General features: G+C 44.4%; 1 protein-coding gene across 1 annotated transcript in view; it reads right to left on the reverse strand.

The window, feature by feature from the left end:
• Nucleotides 1–19,601, reverse strand: part of LOC141148805 (glucagon receptor-like) — a 178,062-nt gene that overhangs the window by 4,284 nt on the left and 154,177 nt on the right. The window contains exons 12-13 of the mRNA XM_073636567.1: nucleotides 3,703–3,841; nucleotides 394–435 (exon numbers count right to left, since the gene is read on the reverse strand). Coding sequence (XP_073492668.1) covers nucleotides 394–435; nucleotides 3,703–3,841 — 181 coding nt within the window. The remainder of the gene's footprint in view (nucleotides 1–393; nucleotides 436–3,702; nucleotides 3,842–19,601) is intronic.

Genomic DNA, 19,601 nt, shown 5'->3' on the forward strand with positions numbered 1-19,601 from the left:
GAGCCGGTCCAGGCTGGGAATAGATTGCAACCGCAGGGTCGGGATCCAACCAGAACCTTGGACCAGCATCTCAGTGAGCCACTAAGAGCCTGAGCCAGTTGCAGTGCTCCAGAGGGTGAAGGGGGCAGAGCAGAGAGCTGGTGACCGACAGTCACCAGCTCTCTGCTCATGGAGTGCTGAGACCCAAGCGATCAGCGGTCTTTGATCGCTCAATTCATACACTTAGAGCCGGCGGGGGACCAATGCTGCTTCCACCTGGGTAAGTATGACTCTTTTTTTAGAAAAAAAATTCCCCAGCTTCTCTTTTAACATGTTCATTCAAATATCTGAATAAAGAGAATGAATTATTGTTGCTTATAGCATCCAGGTACATAGCTGCTTGCTTTCACTTACCTCTTTATTGGCAAAGCAGTAAAGCACAGAGACCAGGAACCCCTGTAAGAGAGTGAAAGTGAATTGAAGGTTGTCATTGTAACTACAATCATGTTGGTTCAGGCTAATATAGAATCATCCCTCTGCTCGTGTACTTCAGTATTCTCAATGCAGCAAACGGAGGGGAAAAAAAAGGAACAGTTACACTGTGCTTTAATACAGAAGGATGAAGGAGGCTCTGCTCGTGGCATTTACAATCTAAAGGGAGGGAAAGGTGTTCTAAAAGGTAATCAATGTGGGAGATGATCTGATAGAAGTGGCCAAAGTGCAGGTTTTAGATGAAGAGTGAGGTAGGCTTCCCTGAATAAATACATTTTCAGGGATCGCCTAATGGCGAACAGGGTAGGAGTTAACCAGATACTCTGGGGTAGAGAGTTTCAGAGGATGGGAGAGGTTTTGGAGACTAGCATGGGAGGCGGTAACAAAGAAGCTAGAGAGCAAGAGGTCTTGGGAGGAGTGGAGTGGACAATTTGGGTAAATTATTGAGATGAGGTTGGCAATGTAGCTGGGTGCAGTGATGTGGATGGTTTTGTATGTTAGTATTGAATTTTAAATGCTGGTCTAGTGGAACCCAGTGAATGGATTGGCAGAGAGGGGCAGCAGTCAAGGATCAGTTAGTAAGGTGTATTAGTTTACCAGCAGCATTCATGATAGACTGAAGGGTGGGGGGTAGCCTGTGTTGGGCTCGGTTCACACCTAATGCCGATGTGGCTCCAAGAAGGGGTCCTGTGCATCCTGGTTCACCGTTTCAGGTCTGATTTCAGCCAAAATTCAGACCTGAAATGGACCAAAAGACGCACAGTGCTCCTGTGCAAATTCTCACTGGATCCGCATTGGAGATATGTGAATCGGCTCCATAGAGAGCCGGTCAGAATCTCCTGCTATTGCGATTTTGATGTGGAGATCCCAAATTCACAATAGTGTGAACCTGGCCTAAAGGTAGGCCAGTGGAATTGCAGTAGTCATGGTGGAAGATAACCTGTGGGTGAATATGTTGTTTTGTGGTATTGTTAGTTAAAAAGGGGCTAATTCTGGACATTTTATGGAGGTTTAGCCAGTGAATGGATGTGGGGCCTGAAGGAGAGGTTAGAGTCTAGGATTACTCCTAGCACCCTGGCATGCGTGAAGGGACCAATAGTTGTGTTATTGATCTCAATGATAGTCATAAGGTGGGGGGTGGGGTTGGGTTAGGAGGACATATTACAAGCTCAGTGTTGGACAGATTGAATTTCAGGAAATGGCGTGACACCCATACTGATATCTCGCTCAGTAAATTTGTGATACATGAGGTGATTAAGGGGGTGAGCCAGGGAGTAGAAAGATAGATCTGAGTGTCGTTGGCCTGGAGGTGGTGTTGGAAGCCATGGGGGGTTATCAATAGTCCCATGGAATAGCTGTAGAGTGAGAGTAGAAGAGGCTCAAGGACAGAGCCTTGGGGTACCCCAACAAAGTGAGAGGAGTTAAAGAGATTGAGTTGTACAGTAGGTGACACTGAAGGTAAGATGGGAAAGGTAAACCAGGAAAGAGCAGGAGCCGTGGAGATCAAGGGAGCGGACTTTGCGGGGAAGCAGGTAGTCAAGTGTATCAAGGGGAGAAGAAAGGTCTAAAGCCGCGTACACATGAGCGGACTTCACGGCAGACTTTGCCCGGTGGACTGGATTTCGTCAGACAATTCGATCGTGTGTGGGCTCCAGCGGACTTTGTTTTCTCAAAAGTTGGACGGACTTAGATTTGAAACATGTTTTAAATTAATCCATCGAAATCGAGTCCGGTTGAAAAGTCCGCTCGTCTGTATGCTAGTCCGACGGACAAAAAGCCATGCTAGGGCAGCTATTGGCTACTGGCTATGAACTTCCTTGTTTTAGTCCGGTCGTACGTCATCACGTACGAATTCGACGGACTTTGGTGGATTGTGTGTAGGCAAGTCTGTTCATTCAAAAAGTCCGTTGTAAAGTCCGCCGGGCAAAGTCTGCCGTAAAGTCCAACCGTGTGTATGCGGCATAAGAGTATGAGTATGAAGTAAGAGCCATTGGTTTTAACAGTTAGTAGGTCATTGGTGAGTTTTAATAGAGCAGTTTTAGTGGAATGTTATGGGCAGAAGCTAGACATTAGGGGGTCAAAAAAGTTACTATCCATGAGCAACTTGGACGGTTGTGGACAAGGTGTTCAAGAAGTTTGGAGGCAAGCGGGAGCAGAGAGATGAGTCTGAAGTTGTTCAAATAGGTGGGGCCCAGTTAGCGGTAACTAGTACATGTTTTAGAGGGGAGGGAAAGGTGCCTGTGGAGAGGGAAAGATTGAAGATGTGGGATAGAGAGTGTACAATAGAGCAGGAAGGAGGCCGTAGTGGTTGTGAGGACAAGGTCAGCCTCATAGGAGGAAAGTATTGAGGAGAAAGCTAGACAGTTTGTAGAGAAGCTATTTGTAAAAAAATAAATAAATAAATAGTGGAGCTATTCACCCTGTGAACCTGCATGTCCGTTCATTCTGTGCAAATGAGGGAAAAAACTGATGCTGCTAGGCTATTTTCTCTCCAGGGCAGGTGCTCTTCATTCATACAAATGGTGTGAATCAGGAAAATACCACATTATATCCACTAGGTGGAGCTGATGATCATAGTAAATAAATATTTATCTACTATGAGCTCCATCTAGTCGCTATAAAATAGCCTAGTAACATTTAAGTTTGCTGTAATTCCCTCAGAATGAACATACATGACAGGACAAATAGCTCTGTACTTTTTTTTTTGTAAATGCACCCCTTAAGGCCCGTACACACGATCGGACTTTTTGACAACAAACATGAAAATTAGCTGTTTTAAGGCAACATCCGACTGTGTGTACGCTCCATCGGACAAACTTTTTCGGTTTTCATCTGACTTTTGTTGGCTGTGCGAACGGACAAACTTTCCGGCAACAAAAGTCCGATGGAGCAAAATCCGAATGTGTGTACACAAAACCATCGGACTTTTGTACAAGCTACAAACATGCATGCTCAGAACCAATGTAAAAGATCAGACAACAATACAGAAGTTGACCAAAGGGTGGCGCCGGAGAATTGAATGTCCTCTTTTTTTTTTTAAGTGTCGTCAGTACGTTGAAACGTCACTACGTTCGTGTTTGTTGCCGAAAAAGTCCTGCCGTGTGTATGCTTAATTAGTTTGCAGCCAACGCCCTTTGTACAAAAATCCACGGGAAAGTTTGTACAAAGTCCGATCGTGTGCATGAGGCTTTAGTGTAACTAATCCACATTTTTACTTGTTACTAAACTCACCTGGAAAGAGCTGAAGAAGAGGTTGAAGAAGACTTTGACATATCGCAAAACTCCCGATGTTTGCTCATCTGTGGCAAAGATGAACACAACTTCATGGATCCCAAAAAGAGGAATTAGTGTCAGTGTGGCCTTAGCCAATCTGTGGGAGAGAGACTGAATTCATTATAAATTGTGAATGGGAATAGGTTTTGCAGTATTTATATCTAATGGGTCAACCCACCCAATATTTAATTAGTAGATAGGTTGGCAATAAGTAAAAGTTTACACTGCCTTCTTGTATGTTCTTGTATCTCCAGAAACTGCAGTGTACCACCATCTTGCCCCCAAAACATGGGGAGCTCTAGTCTTGGGCACTAAATTGTTTAAAAATGGTGCAGAGGTGGACAACTTATTAAAAATGCTTTGTCCTGCCTTCCTCTAGACCACGGGTACTGAATTAAAATTCATGGAGGTCTAATCAGTAAAATTTTCTTCTAGCCGAATCGCATGTAAGTGTGATCCTTTACATCAGTCTATCTACTCTTCTACTTTGATATAAGAACAGGATTGTGAAATAAGTGTCCTCAGTCCTCCCTAAATATCACAACCCCCCCCCCCCCACCCCCAACACACGCACACATAGCAGTGTCCTTCACTCCCCCTTCACATCAATCCCCCCCCCCAGCCATGTCCTTTGCCCCCCTTCACTCTCCTACCTTATCCTACACAAATACACAGAGCAGGAGACTGAACCGCTCTGGAGAAGGGCGGGATCTGCCAGAATTAGCTTTTCATAATAAGAAGCTAGTAATTGGTTGTCAGGACCACCCTGCACCCAGCAACCAGCTGCCTACTGTTTAACTTGAAGCGATAACGCTGGCAGCGCACGCTCCCACCCTCCATCCACAGCTGTCCTACCTCCCACTCTCTGCTGTGCTGTGAGAAAGACATCGGCGGAGGCTGTGCTGAAGGACCATCTCCTAAATGGCGTGACCCCAGTTACTCGGACAGCGGTCTGCTATTTAGTGATGCTGGCTGGCTGATCAAAATAAACCAATATATGTCTATGGCCAACTTAAAGCGGAGCTCCAGCCCCCCCCCCCCCCCTCCAAAAATTAAAAGTCAGCGGCTACAAATACTGTAGCTGCTGTCTTTTAGTATAAGGACACTTACCTGTCCAGGGATCCTGCGATTTCGGCACCCCAGCTGATTTTCCGATCGGCTCTCGGGGCTACCGCCGCCATTCGTGGTAAGGGAAACCGGATGGCTTCACGGCCAGCGCCCTACTGCGCATGCGTGAAACACACTGCACTTTCTAATTGGCCCGGCGGTGGAGGAGGGCCCAACTGCCGAGGGTTCTCACTGCATCTTGCGGGAGCCAGGTCTCCCAGAAGTGGGGGTGGATACCTGTCAAAAAACGGTACACCCCCCACCCCCACCCCACCCCGAAAGGTGCCACCGGAATGGGGAGGAAGCAAACAAGCGGAACTTCCACTTTTGAATAGAACTCCGCTTTAAGACTCGACAGTGGCAGGAAGCCTAGTTGGGAAATATCATAAGAGAAACAATTAGGCCTTTATCAAGGATTTTGGGGCTCTTTCACATCGATGGCAAAGGGTGGTAGAAACAAATGTTTGAGCTGCAGTTTTACAGCTGAATTATACTGGTAGCTGAATTATAGATTTATCTATGTCATGGATATTTAACAGCAGATACCAGTGTGGCAATTAATGTTTTGGTTATTTTATTTGTTGATATGATTTAATAGATTTATTATCTCCTTTTTCCTGAAGGATCAGATTTGAATCCAGGCTGTGTGTTTGTTTAAACAGTTTTTGGGTCAAGCTTGGCCAAACCATCCATTCCCTGTACTAACCGTTTCAGCTGCTGTGAGTGCTGTATAAACTTTATGTAGTATTGACTACATACAGAAAACAGCTCGGTGTTCTGGCATCTATATGGGGGTCTTTGTGTCCCACTCCCGGAACAAAAGCAAGTCAGGCTGAATGCTGCTCAGCCATGCACAGGCACCTTTGTATCTTCTGAAGGAATACAAGGCTTCCTCTGATTGGCTGAGATGGAGAGGCGGGTAGATGATGATGTCACAATCTCCACCCCTCTGCCAATCAGAGCGAGCCTTGTACTCATTGATAAAATACAAGGCTTTCTGTGAATGGTTGAGCAGCACTCCGAAATCATTTGGGCCACCTTGGCCCTAACAAACTATGTAAAGTATCACAAAACTGGGAGCTAGACTTTAAAATATTAGGGAAAAACGTTTGGAAGCAGTCTCATTCCTCTGGAAGGTAAAGGGCAACTGAGCTTATTACTAAATGCATTAGTAATAAGCAGAAATAATCCATATTGACCAATTAAGAGGTATTAGAGACATGTGGAGATTATTGTACTTACAGACATACAGTATTTGTGCAAAAAAAAAAAAAAAAAAAACATGACATGTGCACTGCCAAAAAATGTGTTCGTTTTCGTTTCATTCATTTTTCGGGTCATTCATTATGATTGAAATTCCTTATTTTGAAAAAAATCATAAATTAGAAAATTCAAAATCCAAAAATTCGGAAATTCGAAAATAATAAAGAAAGAACGCAAATTAGAATGAAAATCCGAAATAATAACTAGCTAGCTAATAATAGCTATTAAATTATAGGTACTGGAATTTCCTTTGAAATTTGGCTGTTAGTGAGCGTAACGAATACGAATTTATTTGAAGTTACGAATTATCCGAAATCACGAATGCCGCATCTAAACGAATGGAACGTAACAAATTAATAATAATAAATAATATAGATAAAAAAGTTTTGATTATTATTAATTTGTTACGTTCCATTTCGTTTAGATGCGGCATTCGTTATTTCAGATAATTCGTATTCGTCACGTTCACTAACAGCCAAATTTGAAAGGAAATCCCAATACCTATAATTTAATAGTTATTATTAGCTAGTTAGTTATTTTAGATTTTCATATTTTTTGGTTTTCTAATTTTCGGGTTTTCGTCCTTTTTTTTTGGATTTTCGAATTTCCGAATCTTCAGATTTTAGAATTTCTGGATTTTCGGAAAAATTCCTTAAATGGGCTTTTGTTAATTCGAATATTTCCGAATAAACAAATTTGTCGAATTTCGTCGGAAAACAAATTTGGAACGAAACTAATTGCACATGTCTAAAGTACAGTATGTAACGGCACACAATCTTGCGAAAGCTGATCTTTTTAATATTCTTTTATGAGCAATAAAAGTCTAAGTTTTTAAATGTAAAAAAAATGTTTTCTTTTTTTTTTGGTCTATACATTATTGATCATTTTAAAGTCCTATGTGCTAATTGGTATTTTATGACAGAATATAACTGGGGATGTGGTACCATGATTACAATCGGTCCCATTACATTAAGTGCAAAACAAAGAATTAGCATATTTCATGTAGGTGTATTTATATTCCAGCCATCTCGGGGGGATAGACTCTCCGGGGATGCAGGCTGTTTATACAAGGATCTGCCAGGGATGGATTTTGCTGCTGGCACATCACAGTAATGTATACAGGAGCAAAGGGCAATTTTTTTTTTTTTTTTGGAATGACAGCAGAGAAATACATATAATTATTGCATTAAGTATAGCAGATGGAAAATGTTTACCATGCTCTAAATGTGTGTTTGTTCCATCTATCATTTATGCACTGATCGGTGTTCACTGCATTTTCACGCAAGCTCCCGTCGCACCTCTTATTGATGGTTAAAACCTACAAAAAAAAAACCTAACAAACAAAACAAAACAAAAAATCCAGCAAAATCAGCACAAGGGACATAGCTTACCTTTGGTGTGATGTGTCCCTTGTGCTTATCTATTATAGTGCAGCAGGGTTTAATAGAACTTAGGAGCTGTCACAGGCTCTTATCAAGACTGAACTATGCTCATTCTATCTACCTGTAGCTCTGACATTTATAGAAGCATTACTACAGCTTCTAGGCATTACACATGATGTATGATTGGAGTAGGTGGACCTTTCAATCATCTGCCCGTCTTCCATTCATAGATCACGTCATTCATGGAAGCTGTAGTATGGCTTCTATAAAAAATGGAGCTGGGTGGAAATGGCGAGCATAGTTGGGCACTCACTCTTGATGAAAGCCTATGACAGGTCCTCAGTTCTATTAAACCAAGCTGCACTGAACTGGAAAACAGAATCACAAAAGGTAAGGAAGGTCCCTTGTGCTGATTTTTTTTTTTTTTGGGGGGGGGGGGGGGTTTGTAGGTAAACTTAGGCTTTAACCATCAATAAGAGGTGCAGCTGGTGGAAGCATCGGAGGAGGAAGATTTCTACTGAACTAGAAGAGAGAAGCACAAGGAGCACATCAAAGGTAAGTACCGCCCCTTGTGCTGATTTTGTGTTTTTTTGTTAGTAAGCTTAAGCCCCATGCACATGGGCCCAATGTCGGGAGACAATGGCCGGTTAAAAGAAAACCGCCTGACGCCTGTGTGTATGTCGGTCTGTCCGACAGAAGCCGGCCGTGCATGCTGGAAAACCAGCATCTGAGCGACTCCAGATCAGCGCTCACCGTGATCGAAGTGTTCTGGCGGGGGGGGGTTGGGTGTCCTCACGTCCCCCTGTCAGAACACAACAGCTCAGCGTGGGAGATAGCTGTACTAATATCGCATGGTTAGTATAGTGTCTCCAACCGCAGCTGATCGTTTTTTTTTTTCAACCACAGAAAAAGAATAGTGTGTACCCGGCTTTAGGGTTTAAAGGGAAACAACTGAGGACTTGTATCAAGTGGTCAGTTCTAGATCTTATTACAATTCCTCAGTTGTTTCCCTTTAAAGCCTGTTAGCAAACGCCTACTGTTATACTCAGACCATTATATACAGTGGGGACAGAAAGTATTCAGACCCCCTTACATTTTTAACTCTTTGTTATATTGCAGCCATTTGCTAAAATCATTTAAGTTCATTTTTTACCTCATTAATGTACACACAGCACCCCATATTGACAGAAAAACACAGAATTGTTGACATTTTTGCAGATTTATTAAAAAAGAAAAACTGAAATATCACATGGTCCTAAGTATTCAGACCCTTTGCTGTGACACTCATATATTTAACTCAAGTGCTGTCCATTTCTTCTGATCATCCTTGAGATGGTTCTACACCTTCATTTGAGTCCAGCTGTGTTTTATTATACTGATTGGACATGATTAAGTAAGCCACACACCTGTCTATATAAGACCTTACAGGTCACAGTGCATGTCAGAGCAAATGAGAATCATGAGGTCAAAGGAACTGCCTGAAGAGCTCAGAGAACAGAATTATGGAAAGGCACAGATCTGGCCAAGGTTACAAAAACCTTTCTGCTGCACTTAAAGTGAAAGTCCGCTGAAAAAAAAATATTAAAAGCCAGCAGCTACAAATACTGCAGCTGCTGACTTTAAATATATGGACACTTACCTGTCCAGGGAGCCCGCGATGTCGGCAGCCGAAGCCGATCCGTCCATCGGCTCTCGGCTGCTGCCGCCGCCATCCTCGGTAAGGGAATAAGGAAGTGAAGCCGTGTGGCTTCACTTCCTGGTTCCCTACTGCGCATGCACGAGTCGCGCTGCACGTCCTCTCAGGTCCCTGCTGTGTCTCACAGAATACAGCGGGGGAGGACAGGGTAGGCGCCGGAAGTGGCATAGGTCACCGCAAGCGCCGCGGTGAGCTATGCCAGGAAGTGGGAGCAAATACCTGTATTAGACAGGTATCTGCTCCCTCCTCCCCCCTGAAAGGTGCCAAATGTGACACCGGAGGGGGGGAGGAATCCAAAAAGTGGAAGTTCCATTTTTGGGTGGAACTCCACTTTAAGGTTCCTAAGAGCACAGTGGTCCCCATAATCCTTAAATGGAAGACCATTGGAATGACCAGAACCCTTCCTAGAGCTGGCTGTCTGGCCAAACTGAGCTATCAAGGAGAAGAGCCTTGGTGAGAGAGGTAAAGAAGAACCCAAAGTTCACTGTGGCTGAGCTCCAGAGATGCAGTCGGGAGATGGGAGAAAGTTGTAGAAAGTCAACCATCACTGCAGCCCTCCACCAGTCGGGGCTTTATGGCAGAGTGGCCGACGGAAGCCTCTCCTCAGTGCAAGACACATGAAAACCCGCATGGAGTTTGCTAAAAAAACACCTGAAGGACTCCAAGATGGTGAGAAATAAGATTCTCTGGTCTGATGAGATCAAGATCTTTTTGGCCTTAATTCTAAGCGGTATGTGTGGAGAAAACCAGGCACTGCTCATCACCTGTCCAATACAGTCCAAACAGTGAAGCATGGTGGTGGCAGCATCATGCTGTGGGGGTGTTTTTCAGCTGCAGAGACAGGACGACTGGTTGCAATCGAGGGAAAGATGAATGCAGCCAAGTACAGAGATATCCTGGACGAAAACCACAGAGTGCTCAGGACCTCAGACTGGGCCGAAGGTTTACCTGCAAAAATGTCAACAATTCTGTGTTTTTCTTTTAATATGGGGTGCTGTGTGTACATTAATGAGGAAAAAAATGAACTTAAATGATTTTAGCAATAGCTGCAATATAACAGAGTGAAAAATTTAAGGGGGTCTGAATACTTTCCGTCCCCACTGTAAAACACCAACCAAGACTCCAACTGTGCAAAACATAAGTGTTAAAGGGTAAGTTCACCTTTACAGAAAAATCTGTAAGGTAAACTTACACAGGACCCCCTACTCACCCCCCCCCCCCGGTCTCGCTGACCTGGATTTCCGGCGATCTCCCGTTCTGAGCCCCAGTATAGCCATGTTAGGGGTCTGGGGCTTAGAATCTCCAAAACGTACCCTGTCAGGAGGGACGTTTTGGAGCATTCTAATTAGCCAGCGCTATCACATGGGCGGCGCCGACCAATCAGAACCCACGCAGCCCATCCTGTCAGTGAGGAAGAAGACGCGTGAATTCCGGGGGGATTTCTAAGCTCCGGACCCATGAGGAGGGTATACCGGGGTTTAGAATGAGAGATCGCCCCGCAACAGGTCAACAGGACTGGTGGGGTGGGGGGGGGGAGAGGGTCCTGTGTAAGTTCACCCTACAGATTTTTCTGTAAAGGTCAACTTACACTTTAAAGTGGTTGTAAACCCACTTTGAAAACAAAAATAAAAAAACTAACACCTGCAAGACAAAGGCATAATGAGCTAGTATGCATAGCATACTAGCTCATTATGTAATACTCACCTGAGATCGAAGCCCTCACTGCAGTGCCCGTACACAGCACCAGCTGGCGACATCACTCCCGGGGGTTAGTTCCAGGTATCGTGGCTCCAGCGCTGTGATTGGGTGGAGCCATGATGACATCACTCCCACGCATGCACGGGAGCCGCCGGTAACGGCACACTCACTGAAGCGAACGGCAGCTTCAGTGCGTATGTGCCGATGACGTTGCAAATACAGGGGATATATCCAGTGTAGCTACAGGCAGCAAAAAGTGGTCTGTAAGGGTTTACAACCACTTTAAGGAATCCATAGAATCAAATAATGGTGCATATAGGTAAAGACAAGACAAGTGTTTATAAAGTCTCTAGAAAAGTCCAAAATAAGGTTCATAATAAACATCCCATGGCACCTGTGGCAGCTCCACCCTGAGGCCGGGTTCACACCAGTGCGTTTTCCCCGCATCCAATTCACATGACAGGAGATTGTGACCGGCTCTCTATGGAGGCGGTTCACACGTCTCCTGGGCGGATCCGGATCATAAAAGGATCCACTTGCAACGGTGAAAACCCCAAGGGGTGTACAAACATGAGTTAGTAAAACTTTGTTGTAGTGCACAAATGCTGACAGTAGGAGACAGCAGAGTGAACAGGTTTGGTTTATCACTGTGTTGCTGCTCATTCATCGTCCATTTAGCATACTAGAGTAGGGAAGTGACAGCATCATAGTGTTTTACTTTTAGGCCTCTTTTACACTTTGCGAACAAGCGGCAGTAAAAATAGGTGGTTAAGCTGCGGTGTTACCTCCTCCCAACCACCCACCTTAAGTTAACATGGCAGCCAGAGAGGGTGGTGCGCATGGTGCAGCAAACATTTGTTGCATTCAGCAGGCAGTACCACCACTAAACGAGACCCATTCAAGTGAATAGGGCTGTGCTCCAAGTGCCCTGCAACTGCGTATAATTATGTAGCTGCGGCATGGTGCGGCGGGCTTATAGGGTTGAAGCAGGCATCCAGAAAGTGAAATATCGCTTCCCAGTCGCCTGTCAACTGCCCTCTGAAAAGTGATCCTCTGCGAATCAGCGGTCAAAGCAAGTATAAATGAGCCATCGCAGAGAAAGCAGTGTCATCCTCCTGGTGGTGTTAAACATGTGCATGACGAAAAAATGTGTTTTGTTTAGTTTTGATTAGTTAATTTAGTTACTTTGTTTAGTTACATTCGGTTGATTTGTTCAATTCGTATTCGGAATTCGGAATTCGTATTCGGAATTTTCAAATTTTTTTTTTTTTTTCAATTCGAAATGCTCAGATTCTTACATTTTCGAATCGGTTGAAACTAAAATGTTATATTGTTTTCGATTCGAATGCAGCAAAGTGAACAAACAAAAGAAAAATCTTCATCAAATGATTACAATGACACTTTCAATCACCTTTGGTTTAATAAAAACAGCATTATTTCGAAATGGTACTCTAATAACACACTATAGTCTTTGATTTCAGCAATACGTGTAGTGGGAATTCGACTGGAGTTCAATGTAAAAATTTGATTCGAATTTCAGTCCGAAATTCGGATAAATTTTGTTTCTTTATTCGGAGCATTTGTTTATATTGTAATTCAGAGATTCGGATATATCCGAATCTCTGAATAATAAAAAATATGCAGAATATTAATTCGGAACAAAACGAACCTCACATGTCTGGTTGTTTTCTGGCTGATGTGTATGGATCACAAAAACGGCCTCACAGAATTAAAAATCTGTGGGTAGATGGGGCAGTTCACATAGACAGATTTCAATAGGCATATTCTTTAACCACATGCCGACCAGCGCACGATGATGTACGTCGGCACAATGGCACGGCTGGGCAAATGGGCGTACCTGTATGTCCCTTTTCAATCACGGCATTGTGAGCGCGCATGCACCAGCTGCGTACTCCGTGACCATGCCCGCGGGACCCGCGTACTCTATCTCCTGGGGGGGTCAGCGATCGTGTCACGGAGCGGCAGAACGGGGAGATGCCTATGTAAACCAGGCATTTCCCTGTTCTGCCTTGTGACATGACAGAGATCACTGCTCCCTGTTATCGGGAGTAGTGATCGCTGTCATGTCAGTGGTAGCCCATCCCCCCCCCCACTGTTAGAATCACTCCCTAGGACACACTTAACCCCTTGATCGCCCCCTAGTGTTTAACCCCTTCCCTGCCAGTGTCATTTACACAGTAATCAGTGCATTTTTATAGCACTGATCGCTGTATAAATGACAGTGGTCCCAAAATAGTGTCAAAAGTGTTCGATGTGTCCGCCATAATGTTGCAGTCATGAAAAAAATTGCAGATCGCCGCCATTACTAATAAAAAAAAAAATTAATAATAAAAGCGCCATAAATCTATCCCCTATTTTGTAGACACTATAACTTTTGTGCAAACCAATCAATTATTATTATTATTATTATATATTATTATTATATTATTATTGCGATTTTTTTTTTTTTTTTTTTTTTTTACCAAAAATATGTAGAAGAATAAATATCGGCCTAAACTGCGAAAGAAATTTTGTTTTTTTTATATATTTTTTGGGGATAGTTATTAAAGCAAAAAGTAAAAAATATTGCTTTTTTTTTTCAAAATTGTCACTCTTTTTTTGTTTATAGAAAATAAAAACCACACAAGTGATCAAATAGCACCAAAAGAAAGCTCTATTTGTGGGGGGAAAAAAAGGACGTCAAATTTGTTTGGGTGCAACGTCGCACGGCCGCGCAAATGTCAGTTAAAGCGACGCAGTGCCGAATCGCAAAAAGTGCTCTGGTCGGGAAGGGGGATAAATCCTCCCGAGGCTGAAGTGGTTAAGTTGTTCCAATTTTAGATTTTGGGAGAAATACATTTATAATTTATGATTTTTTTTTTTTTTTTTTCTCTCCTGGGTAGCATTTTCTACATTTGGGGCCAATTAAGTCTATATAAAAACACTCCATAAAAAATGACTCATGGACGGTGGGCTTGCGTGACTAGTCTGTCTATGAAGTGGGTGTCAGAAGCAGTGAGTCTATCAACTGTCAACGAGACTGAAGGTCAATGATTTTCTTTCCTGTGACCGGTACATTGTAACATACTTAATTTGTGTCACTGAGAACCCTACAGAAGACATTCTGGTAAAACCATCCTCGGCTGTCACATTTTACATCCTCGCCCCGCTGTATGTGACCCCATAAGTGGAATGAGTCACTGTAGCGGTGAGTCACTCCTCTGATTGATATTTCAAAAACAGAGGTAATGCGGACACCAGTCCATTTAAAATCATTTTTTATGATCTATTCTAGAAGCCGGGTTCAATCCAATTACATTATAAAGCCATAATGCAACTGCAACGTATGTGTACTAATAGTGAAGAACAGTATGCTGAGTCTTGGCTGCCTCGTACCTCGCAGTACTTTATTAACCACTTCAGCCCTGGACCATTTGGCTGGCCAAAGACCAGAGCGCTTTTTTGCAATTCGGCACTGCGTCGCTTTAACTGACAATTGCGCGGTCGTGCGACGTGGTTCCCAAACAAAATTTATGTCCTTTTTTTCCCCACAAATAGAGCTTTCTTTTGATATTTCATCACCTCTGTGGTTTTTTTATTTTTTGCGCTATAAAAAAATAGCGACAATTTTTTTTAAAAAAGCATTATTTTTTTACTTTTTTCTATAATAAATATCCCCCAAAAATATATAAAAAAAACATTTTTTTTCCTCAGTTTAGGCCGATACGTATTCTTCTACATATTTTTGGTAAAAAAAAACGCAATAAGCGTTTATTGATTGGTTTGCGCAAAAGTTATAGCGTGTACAAAATAGGGGTTAGTTTTATGGCATTTTTATAAATTATTTTTTTTTTTATTAGTAATGGTGGTGATCAGTGATTTTTATCGTGACTGCGACATTATGGCGGACAGATCGGACACTTTTGGCACGATTTTGGGACCATTTACATTTATACAGTGATCAGTGCAATTAAAAATGCATTGATTGCTGTGTAAATGTGACTGGCAGTGAAGGGGTTAACCACTAGGGGGGCAGTGAAAGGGTTAAGTGTGTCCTAGGGAGTGATTCTAACTGTGGGGGGGGGGGGGCGTGGCTATGTGTGACATGACATTTATCACCACTCCCGATTACAGGGAGCTGTGATCAGTGTCCTGTCACTAGGCAGAACGGGGAAATGCTTGTTTACATTAGCATTTCCCCGTTCTTCCTCTCCGTGAGACGATCGCGGGTATCCCCGCGGACACCGAGCCTGTGGGACCCACCAAAAGAAAGCTCTATTTGTGGGGGAAAAGAATTATCATTTTTGTTTGTGTACAGTGGTGCAAGACTGCGCAATTGTCAGTTAAAGTAATGCAGTGGCAAAAAGCAAAAAAATGGCCTGGTCATGAAGGCGGGTAAATCTTCCAGAGGTCAAGTGGTTAAGCTTTGACAATAAAACCTAGAAGCTGATTGGTTACTATCATAGTTGCCAACAGTCCCGATTTTCCCGGGACAATCCCGATTTTGGGACCCTCGTCCCGATTGGAGAGTGTCCCGAATCGGGATTTTCCATAAGGAAAATCGGGAATGTTGGTTTTTTTTTTTTTTTTTTTTTGGAGCAGAGGGCTCCAGCAAAATGGCGGCCGGCGCTGCCGCTCTAGCTGCCTCTAGTGGAGAGGGGAAGGGGGCTCGATCCGTGCAGCCAATGAAGCGGCTTCTTTGGCTGCACGGCCCCTCCCCTCTCCACTGAAGCGAGCAGAAGACACGGCGCCGGCGCCGTGTCTTCCTGAAAGTTCCCCAGCCCCGTACTGCGCAAGCGCTGCGCCTGCGCAGTACAGGGGGTCCGCCATTGCCGAGGGGAACTTTCTCGGCAGAACACCGGCCGCTCCTCCACTGAGCGGGGGCCGGGCTGCATTGAGGGGGGGAGGCTGCACTAACTGAGGGGGGGCTGCAATAACTGAGGGGGGGCTGCACTAACTGAGGGGGGGGCTGCAGTGAGGGGGGCTGCACTAACTGAGGGAGGGCTGCAGTGAGTGGGGCTGCACTAACTGAGGGGGGGCTGCAATAACTGAGGGGGGGCTGCACTAACTGAGGGGGGGGCTGCACTGAGGGGAGGCTGCACTGAGGGGGGCTGCACTGAGGGGGGGGCTGCACTGAGGGGGGAGGCTGTACTAACTGGGGGGGCTGCACTGAGGGGAGGCTGCACTAACTGGGGGGGCTGCACTAAGGGGGGGAGGCTGCACTAACTGAGTGGGGCTGCACTGAGGGTGGGCTGCACTAACTGAAGGGGGGCTGCACTGAGGGGGGGCTGCATTAACTGAGGGGGGGGCTGCATTAACTGAGGGGGGGCTTCACTGAGGGGGGGCTGCACTGAGGGGGGGCTGCACTGGCGGGGGCACCTGATGCAAGGACAGACTCTGGCGGGGGCACCTGATGCAAGGACAGACTCTGCTGGTGGCAGGCGACGTGGCTAGTGACACGCTCAGGGATCCCACTGATTCTGCATTATGGTGAGTTGAATGATTTAATGTTATATTACAATGTAATAATAGAAATAATGCGCTTCAATCATCCTGACACCATAACAACCATGGTGCCGGGATGATTGAAGCGTTAACACCAGGTGTTTGGAGTATCTTTATCTGCTGATTGTTAAACTTTCTAGAATACACATATTTCTATTGTTGTGTAGGACCTGGGGCTGCTGTCCCGTCATTCCCCTCTCCCCCTTTCCCTCTCCCCCTTTCCCTCTCCCCCTTTCCCTCCCCCATTCATCTCAGACTCTAACCATACCCTCTTGAGCCACGCCCACTTTCCGCGTAAGCCACGCCCACTTTCCGCGTAAACCACGCCCACTTTCCGCGTAAGCCACGCCCATTTTTCGCCGCAACTATTTTTTACTAGGCCACGCCTACAAACGAATGCCCCGCCTCCTAATTATTGATTGGCTCCGCCTACAGCAAAAAAAAGTGTCCCACATATTTTTTTTTCAATGTTGGCAACTATGTACTATGCACAGCTGCACCAGACTCTGTGCGCACCAGTATCAGTATATATTCCCCCCAACGACATTATACAATTTTCTTATACAGTTTTCCTTTAAATTTACCAAAACCATATACTATGAGGTCACACCTAAACGTTTTCAATTTTTATGTTATCAGGCACTCGCACTGCAAAGTTGAAGGTAAATCTAAAGGAAATTGAATAAGAAAATTGTATAGTGTATGGCCAGCTTACATCTTGTATCTGAGAAGTACTAACTGACTGAGGGAACACGGAAGAATGGAGAGGGTCTAGCTAGGACTAAACCAACTTGCACTAAACAGGAGGGCAAGGCAAGAGGAAGATACCAATATAAGAATTTATAATGGCCCAAAACCTCCACTAGATGTCAGTATACTACAAGAAAAAAATGATAACCTCATGCAGTGCAAAAAAAAAAAAAATATAAAACCAGTAGCGGCTCGCTATAAGGGGTGCAGCCTCCCCCTACACCATGCGCCCGGCCCCTAATCTCCATGCAGGGCGCCTGACGCATGGATTTTAACCACTTCCGGACCACCGCACGCCGATATACGTCCTTACTTTGAAGGGAGATGTTGTTATGGCAGCAACTAGCTACCATAACCCCTGTATCCTCTTGTACTGCCGGCGGTCCACTTCAAAATAAAAGTGGTCTCTGCGGCGGATTCGCCCCAAGATCACTTTTATCGGCGGCGGGAGAGGGTCCCCCGCCGTGCTCCGGTGCCCTCCGCCGCTTACCGGAGCCGTCGGCAGTGGTGGGGGCGATCGGGTCCTGTTGCCGGCTGGGCATGGAGACGAGTGAGGGGAAGATGGCCCCCATAGCTCTTAAAGGGCCATTTTTTAAATTCTTTTTTTAAATGACAGTTTGTTTTTTTTTAATTGCATTTATTGTAAATATGAGATCTGAGGTCTTTTTGACCCCAGATCTCATATTTAAAAGGTCCTGTCGTGCTTTTTTTTTTAAAAAAACAGTGTAAAAATAAAAAATAAAAGGTAAAATAAATAAGAAAAAAATTTTTTTTTTTAAACGTGCCCCGTCCCGCTGAGCCCACATGCAGAAGCGAACGCATATGTGAGTAGCACCCACATATGAAAACGGCGTTCAAATCACACGTGTGAGGTATCGCCGCGATCGGTAGAGTGAGAGCAATAATTCTAGCCCTAGACCTCCTCAGTAGGCGCAATTTTGAAGCGTGACATGTTGGGTATAAATTTACTCAGCGTAACATTACCTTTTACAATATCAAAAAATTGGGCTGATTTTACTGTTGTTGTCTTATTTTTTAATTCAAAAAAGTGTATTTTTTCCAAAAAAAGTGCGCTTGTAAGACCGTTGCGCAAATACGGTGTGACAGAAAGTATTGCAACGACCGCCATTTTATTCTCTAGGGTGTTAGAAAAAAAAATGGGGGTTCTAAGTAATTTTCTAGCAAAAAAAAACAGTTTTTAACTTGTAAACAACACATATAAAAAAGAGGCTCGGTCCTTTAAGTGTTTAATGTGTTTTTTTGGGGGTTTTTTTTTAAGCACATGATTAGAGCCTGGGGTTAATGTCTTCCTGCTTCTCCTCCCAGCCAGTTAGGAAGCGGGACCTGAGACCCGATTGGCCAGGGAGTCTTAGGGAGGAGAATCAACGGTCGCTGCGGGCCATGTGCAGCGAGGAGCAGCAGGTGGAGGGGTAGCAACAGCCTCTTCAAGGAGCCCTACCCCGGATCCAACACCAACACCACCACCTCTTCATTGTCCTCCCACGCTAAGGCCATGGATCGCCGCCTTCCCGTCCGACCCGTCTGGTGGGGTAGTGCGAGTGAGGGGGCCAGGTTTGTTTGCCACCCCCCCAAAACAATTGAGCGCCAGCTGCCACTGTATAAAACAATACATGAAAGTGGGGCAGGACACTCTCTGTGCAGAAGGAGTGATTTCTCTACAGAGGTCCAACATGCCCCTTTAGCTCTGCAAATGGCAAAGTTCATGCTCTCTGCTGACTGAGAGCTCTAGCACAGGAGGGGTGTGTCTGACCTCTGCAGAGAGACTACTGCTTCCACACAGAGAGCAAAGGCCCCTTTGTACAGCATGCTGGCAGGGGACAGGTTTTTCTGCACAGGCTTTCACGAAGTATTACATCTCTCTGCACACCAACATAATAATAAGAGGTATATAATCATTAAAACAAGCTGTTGCTGCCCCTATAGCCTGTGTTTGCCACTAACAACCAGTCACATCTGCCTTATATTATAACCAGCACTTGGAATCTACCATCTAGAATCTGGTTGCTTTGCAGAATTTGCAGCTCCATTACTCTAGATTTGATTTCAAATAGTTTCCAGTCAAATACCCATAATCCCTTGGTGCTTCTTTTTTCACCCCTATCTGTATATAATGATGAGGAGATTAAAAGGGTGCACTAGTGTTCATGTCATCGTTGTCATGGTGACGGCATAGTATGCCTCTTGCTGGTTAGTAAAGGAGATTTTTATTATAGCAATATTTGCAGGTGGATTTATAGTAAACTCTTATAATTATGGCCACTGCATGGCATATATATTTCTATCTACATCAGCATAGTCGTCCTGTTTGAACAGAGCTGAGTTTAATGTACACATCAAATATGCATGTGCTTGTCATCTATTTCATTTGAGGCAGATATTACATGAACATTATTATATTATTAAATATTATTAATAGGAGAGTGAGGGGGCACCAC

Source organism: Aquarana catesbeiana, linkage group LG06 (assembly GCF_042186555.1).
Source record: "Aquarana catesbeiana isolate 2022-GZ linkage group LG06, ASM4218655v1, whole genome shotgun sequence".
In the NCBI taxonomy this organism is placed as follows: domain Eukaryota; kingdom Metazoa; phylum Chordata; class Amphibia; order Anura; family Ranidae; genus Aquarana; species Aquarana catesbeiana.